We start from the raw sequence: 6,000 nt of genomic DNA, 5'->3' as shown, positions 1-6,000 counted from the left end.
ACTCAGTTTTCTGGAATACAAAGTTCTTCAACCTCCTACGGGCAAAAAGGTAATTTAAGCTTCCCAGAGCAACTTCAAGAGCAGTGATAGCTGGAGTATCATAGTTTTTCAGGAGATCATCAACTAATGACCTTCATATCCTGGATTTAGATTCAGAGGATATTGACACAACCTTCTTAACACAGACAAATGTCTCCATCTTCACTTATAATATCCCAGGGACACATAATTTAAGAACATTATAATGCACAAATGCTACTAAGACAAAGAACAGTGGAGGAGATTAATTTCCACACAACAGTACCATTGATAAGGAAGAAAGATGTGCAAGTGTTCAGGGAAGTTGTGGACATGGAGCGCCTAAAAGTAACAGAAAAATATTCCAGTGGATAGACTCAAAAAGCAGTTCTTTAATTTTTAAATTTGCACAGCAATAACCAAGACAAACGAGCCTCTGAAATATTTTGGAAAAATGTCACTTTGCAAACCTTGTAGATTGCTTAAATGTTTATTAAAATGGACCAAAAGCCAAAATTCTCTGGGTAAAATAAATACTTTGTCTTTGCTAAGTAACAATATTTGTGAACAAAACATAAAACTATAATTTTTATGTGTCAAACATAGTAACATTTAAGATTAAATGCTGGAGTCAGACTGGGCATTTTTTTACATCTTCCTACTTACAAGCTGCTCATTAAGACCATTTACCTCACGTTAGCTATTAAAATGACTAACATTTTCAAAGTTTGCTCCATGACTAAAATAAAAACAACAGAAATGTCCTTTTACCATAATTTAACAAAAAGCAGAACCATATTTTTGTTATCTAGGAGAACATACTGTTATAAATACAGCTGTTTTTCATCTACAATTATATGAATAATAAACATGCTGCCATTCACAAGGATTTTAATAGATGATTATATATAAGCAATATTACGATCTAGCAGAGGATGGCATGAGTTTTCATCATTCATCTTTACTGTACTTATTCAGGACCCTTGTCTTCATCTGAAAAATGTGGAACAGACTTCTTTGCCACAACATTATCCAGTCGCTGTCCTTGCAGATATGGGTTCACACTCTGAAAAAGTTTAAAATTATTTATACTTACTAGAAACAGGGAAACATATAAAAGGTAACTAGGATTAGTGGGTATATTTATATATTTCTTATCTGTCAAATACTTGCAGACAAAAAAAAAAAAAAAAGAAATTGCTCCCAGGGACTAAATCTAAATGTCAATCAATGTTACCAATGTTTTGTTTTTTAATATTTTTTGTGTGCAAGAATTTAATCCAATTCACTAAAAAGAGTACAAGTGAAGGAGGACTATTGAGAATATAGGACAGTCTGAATGAAACACTGTCTTTTTGTTCCACTCCTCCTTTCCTCAGCTCAGCAGAGAAGCAGCAGCAGACCTAACTCCCTAACTCTTGAGGCAGGACAGAACTTGTTAGAGAAGTTCAGGTAAGCTTTAGCTTAAGTCACCAGCCTCTGATGGACCTTATGCTGGGAGACAAGTTAGACACCATGATGCCATTTTTGGCCAAAGCCTCTTCTTCAGCCCACCTCCTCTCCAGGAACCCCCTCCTCGCTTCCTCTCTTGATGCTGAGATAAAAAACTGCTGGCACAGAAGCAGAGCCAAGCAAGGTTTTGGCATAGGAAATGGCTCTCCTACCACTGCCAGAACAAGGGAATGTTGGAAAGATCATCCCCGGAGAGGGTTTAACTTCACTTTGCACCATGTAAGCAGCACAATGTGAGACTGAAGATGAACAGATCCTGTCTCAAAACTGTTTGGAGATCATAGTAATGTAGAAAGCCTATGCTCGAATTTTATCTGTACCCATGGAATGAAATGTTTTTACTGTATTTGCAAGTATCAAGCAGTTTAGTAGAGCTCCAGAATTAACTTAAATAATATTTACACCTACTTTTTGGCCTGTTACAGCATCAGTGTAAACAAAATTGAAGTATATACTTTCTCCTTCACAGATACAGACAAAAATTCTAGTGTGTTGGTTTTTGATGCCAATAAAAATTGTTTGCCTAAGGACAAACTTTGGAGGAATGCAAATTTTCCAGTATCTCCTGATTCTTGTCAGGCTGGTTGTATCATAGAAATTATTTCTGTGCTTCTATCACCAAATTGTAGGAGATCAAAACTACGCCAAAAAAAAAGCTTTTAAAACAGGCATGAAATACTTCTTTTCAAATATCCCAAGTATTTGTCAAATCTCTGGAAAAGATTTGGGGCTTGTCTGTCTTGGAGTTTAAGCCCTTCGGTTTCTCCAGATTTGTAGACTCTATCATTAATACTTAATCATAGCACAGAGCAGCCCTTTTTGCTTTCTTCTATTGTTTTTTTGAGTGCTTTGCCTGCTGCAAGTGAAAACATAAAAATATTAAGAACCAGAAATGAATGTGGAAAAATCTTTGAAAATAAAACTAACACTAATTTAATGCTTTAAATTGTTAAAAAAAAAAGACACATGTAAATGATTTGTTTGTGTTTGTTTAAAGAAGTTCTGTTTAATGTTAATTTAGTGAAATTCGGCTGTTGCATAAACTTCTAGGAATTATTTGAAGATTCTTAGCAAGATTAATTAGTCTTTTTTTTGGAATGGTACTTGCTTGCTACTTTTGAAATAAAGTAGAAGAGAATGAGAATACATAAAAATTTGAATCCTTCTCAACCGACAAAAGAAAACACAAAATATAATGCAAAAATTTTGGCTGATTTGACTAAAAAACGTTTAATCCTATACAGCTGTGCTGAATTCAAAGTAATGTGGTTCCCAAGTACCTTTGTGCACAGCTCCGAGCCCACAGCAATGTAACTCAGTGATTACAGAAGCACTCTTGTCATGTTTGGGATATTAGATTTTGGACAGGGCTATGCTCACGCACAGAAATTTTAAAAAGGGGAGAATTGCTAGTTAAATTAGAGGTCACTGGAGGCTTCCTTGTCTTGCACTGCAAAGGCTGCAAAAAAATAACACAGTAGCAAATGGTAAATACATACCTTTGCTATATATACTGATTATGTGTATGTATGCTTGTATGTGTGTTTATATACATACATATAAATATATGATTATACACACGTACTTAGAATACGTAGTTTTGCAGACTCCACTAGGGCCTCTGCGACTGTTACGCTTCAGCTTCGTATAGACACAACACAGTTACTCTCCATGGACAACCCAATTCTCCAAATAGGACTTGCTTTAAGCTAAAATTGGGAGGTTCTGACCCAAAAAGACCAATCTGTTACCAAAAGCTGTCCTCCCTAAACTCTCTGTCTGTGCAGAAGGGCATGGAGGAGTGGCAGGAATCGCAGGAGGGGAATCCAGTGGGCTTTTTGGTTTCTGGAAAAATACACTCTGCTGCTGACAGCTCTAGGTTACCCTTTTGCTGATAAAGTGAAAATTCTGAATTGTTCATTAAAGCATTAGTAATCATTACAGTATTACTCTCAAAACAATAAAATACTTTAAAAGATAATGAATATAACCATTAAGTAACATGCCTGTGCTAAGAAAATACATCTGCTGCAAAGCAAGAAACTGAAGCTTCACCTCCAAAATTCTGGGCTATCCCTGGCCACATGGCTGTCATGTCTCTCCAGCCATTACTCCTTTTGTATCTGACTATGTCAGTCAGCACACAGACAGAAAAATGTACTTTTTTTTTCTTTTTCTCCTCATGTATATATAGCACTAATCCTACTTTAACATGCTATTCTAGCTATTAATAAATATTCCACATAACTATTTCCAGAGTAAATTCTACTTACTTTAGAGTTAAAATCAGGTGCCTACCCTTTTTCCTTTTCCGCTAACAAACTTGAAAATCAAATGTAAGTGGCAGGCAGACACCAAGCTCAAGATAGATCATTAACTTACAGTTGAACAGTGTTTATTACCAGTGATGTGTGAATCCATAAGAAATCAACTCATCTTCTCCCCTTCTAGCAAAGACTTCAAGTTTGAGAGTTAAATAAATAATTGTCACTTACGCTTCAGTTATTTTAAACACAATTTACTTAATTTACAATATAAACTGTGCTGTCCTATTTTAAAAAGCTGCTTTCTGGCAGAGAGCTAGACTTTCTCTTCTTGTAAAAAAATATACCAGCAGCAAAGCTAAAGACTTTGACTCTGCCTTAAAGTGATTTTTTGATAAAAGAAAAGCTGATACTACCAAAAAAAGAGAGAAGACAGTGAGGTGGACTGTCCAGAGGTTCTCTGTGATATGTGGATTCCTTCCTTGTTTCAGGGGCAGAAAGATGAGAACCCATTCATCTTTGTTTTTCAAGCAAGTGAGACACAGAGGAGTTTAATCTGAGGTAAATCTTATGTAAGTGAATCAAATTACATCAGCTAAAGGACTAGTTCTACTGTCATTTACACCCAAAAACATATTCACATGCACAGGTAGTGGTAATTACTTTTACAAACATTTTTAGTAGGAAACTTTCAAATTCTGTTTTAAAGACATTTAAATAATTTTAAATGGTTTTATGCAAATAGGATCAATTTAAAAACACAGATAATACAAAGTTTTTAATTAATGCTCTGCACTGGATTGCATCTTCTGAAAGCAGCAGGATATTCAGAGAAATACATCTTGTACTCGGTGGACAGTCCTGAAGCCTGCTGTAGTAGTTTATCACAGAGATTCCCTGACTTTATGCATTATCTAAGGTATAATGCAGATGCATTAGACTAACTCTTCATTCCAACAGTATGATTTTAGTTCTTATTAGCTCTCTAGATGATACAGGGGCTATAAAGTATTCTGATAGTTACCCTCTTTCTTCTTTTTGGACCACCATTAATCTTCTCAAAGAGTAAATTCTTGTTCTGGAAGGGGAAAAAATGCAGCCATCAAATTCATTACACTCTTCTCTTAAAATACTACTTTTGCTGTTAAATATTAGCAAGTTTAGAGGGGTGTGTAGTTTTACGGGAAAGATAAACCAGAAATAAATATTTGGATATTCCTGCTAACATTCTGCAGTTATTCAGGAGCAGTCACAGTCTTATCAACAACTAAAAAGCCAGTAATTTTCCACTATGTTGTACTATATTATCATCCGTGTCCAGGCAATAAGTGCTTCAAGTACATGCTGGTATAACTATATAGACTGGATATTCCCCATCATATGATACATGGTATAAATGCATATATATTAAAAAAAAAAAAAAAAAGACAGAAGGAAAGAAAGAAAAATTAGAGTGGGAGGGAGAGGAAGCAGGAATCCTGCCTCTCGTACATCTTTCTATGCATTTGACGTGACACAAGAACAGGAGCAAAAAATATTTCCTTTGCAAGGGATTTTCTAATTCCTTTTAAAAACGGCAATCAGCGTCATTCCTACTGTTTTGTTGTCTTTGCTTATTCCCTTCCAGATATCAACACTTCCCAGTGCAAAGTTCTGCTGAAAGGAGTTCAGCGCCAACTCTTCCTTTGTTTAAGTAGTGCCCTCAATAAAGTTTCTAAAAACCATTTGGTCTATAACATTTTTAATGGCGAACCTTTTAAAAACTGCCAAAAACATCTTGGCAGAAGAGAAAGTTATGATGATGAGAAAAGAAAAAAAAAACCCCACACAAAAAAACCCCCTCTGACCATAGTTTACATAAGTGCATCCACATATTGTTGTATTTCATACAAGTAGTGAATTCTAATAAAGTCTGGAATAACACACACATGCTCAACACATTTTGTTTCAATTGTGTATTATGAAGAAAAACAAAACCAAACCCTAACCTGAAAATGGAAAGAGAGAAGAATTACATGTATAAAAGCAGAACCCTGTATAAACAAGGCCATTAATTCTGCTATAAACAACTGACCTAACGTTGATTATATAAATAGAAAGTGTAATTCTAGCGCGAGACAAATTCACCAAACACTTCTACACTCTCTGCAGCCTTGATATGAGAAAAAACAAACATTTTCAAGTGTTACAATGACATCTGCCAAAA

General features: G+C 35.2%; 1 protein-coding gene across 1 annotated transcript in view; it reads right to left on the bottom strand.

Moving 5' to 3' along the window:
* Positions 1-421: 421 nt before the first annotated feature.
* SCG5 (secretogranin V) overlaps positions 422-6,000 on the bottom strand; it is a 28,297-nt gene continuing 22,718 nt past the window's right edge. Inside the window, exons 5-6 of the mRNA XM_059819239.1 lie at positions 4,819-4,872; positions 422-1,084 (exon numbers count right to left, since the gene is read on the bottom strand). Of these exons, the coding sequence (XP_059675222.1) occupies positions 989-1,084; positions 4,819-4,872 (150 nt within the window). The 3' untranslated portion in view covers positions 422-988. The remainder of the gene's footprint in view (positions 1,085-4,818; positions 4,873-6,000) is intronic.

Source organism: Gavia stellata, chromosome 7, assembly GCF_030936135.1.
Source record: "Gavia stellata isolate bGavSte3 chromosome 7, bGavSte3.hap2, whole genome shotgun sequence".
Lineage (NCBI taxonomy): Eukaryota > Metazoa > Chordata > Aves > Gaviiformes > Gaviidae > Gavia > Gavia stellata.
The sequence above is the reverse complement of the archived record's forward strand: the minus strand, read 5'-3'. Positions and strand labels throughout refer to the sequence as shown.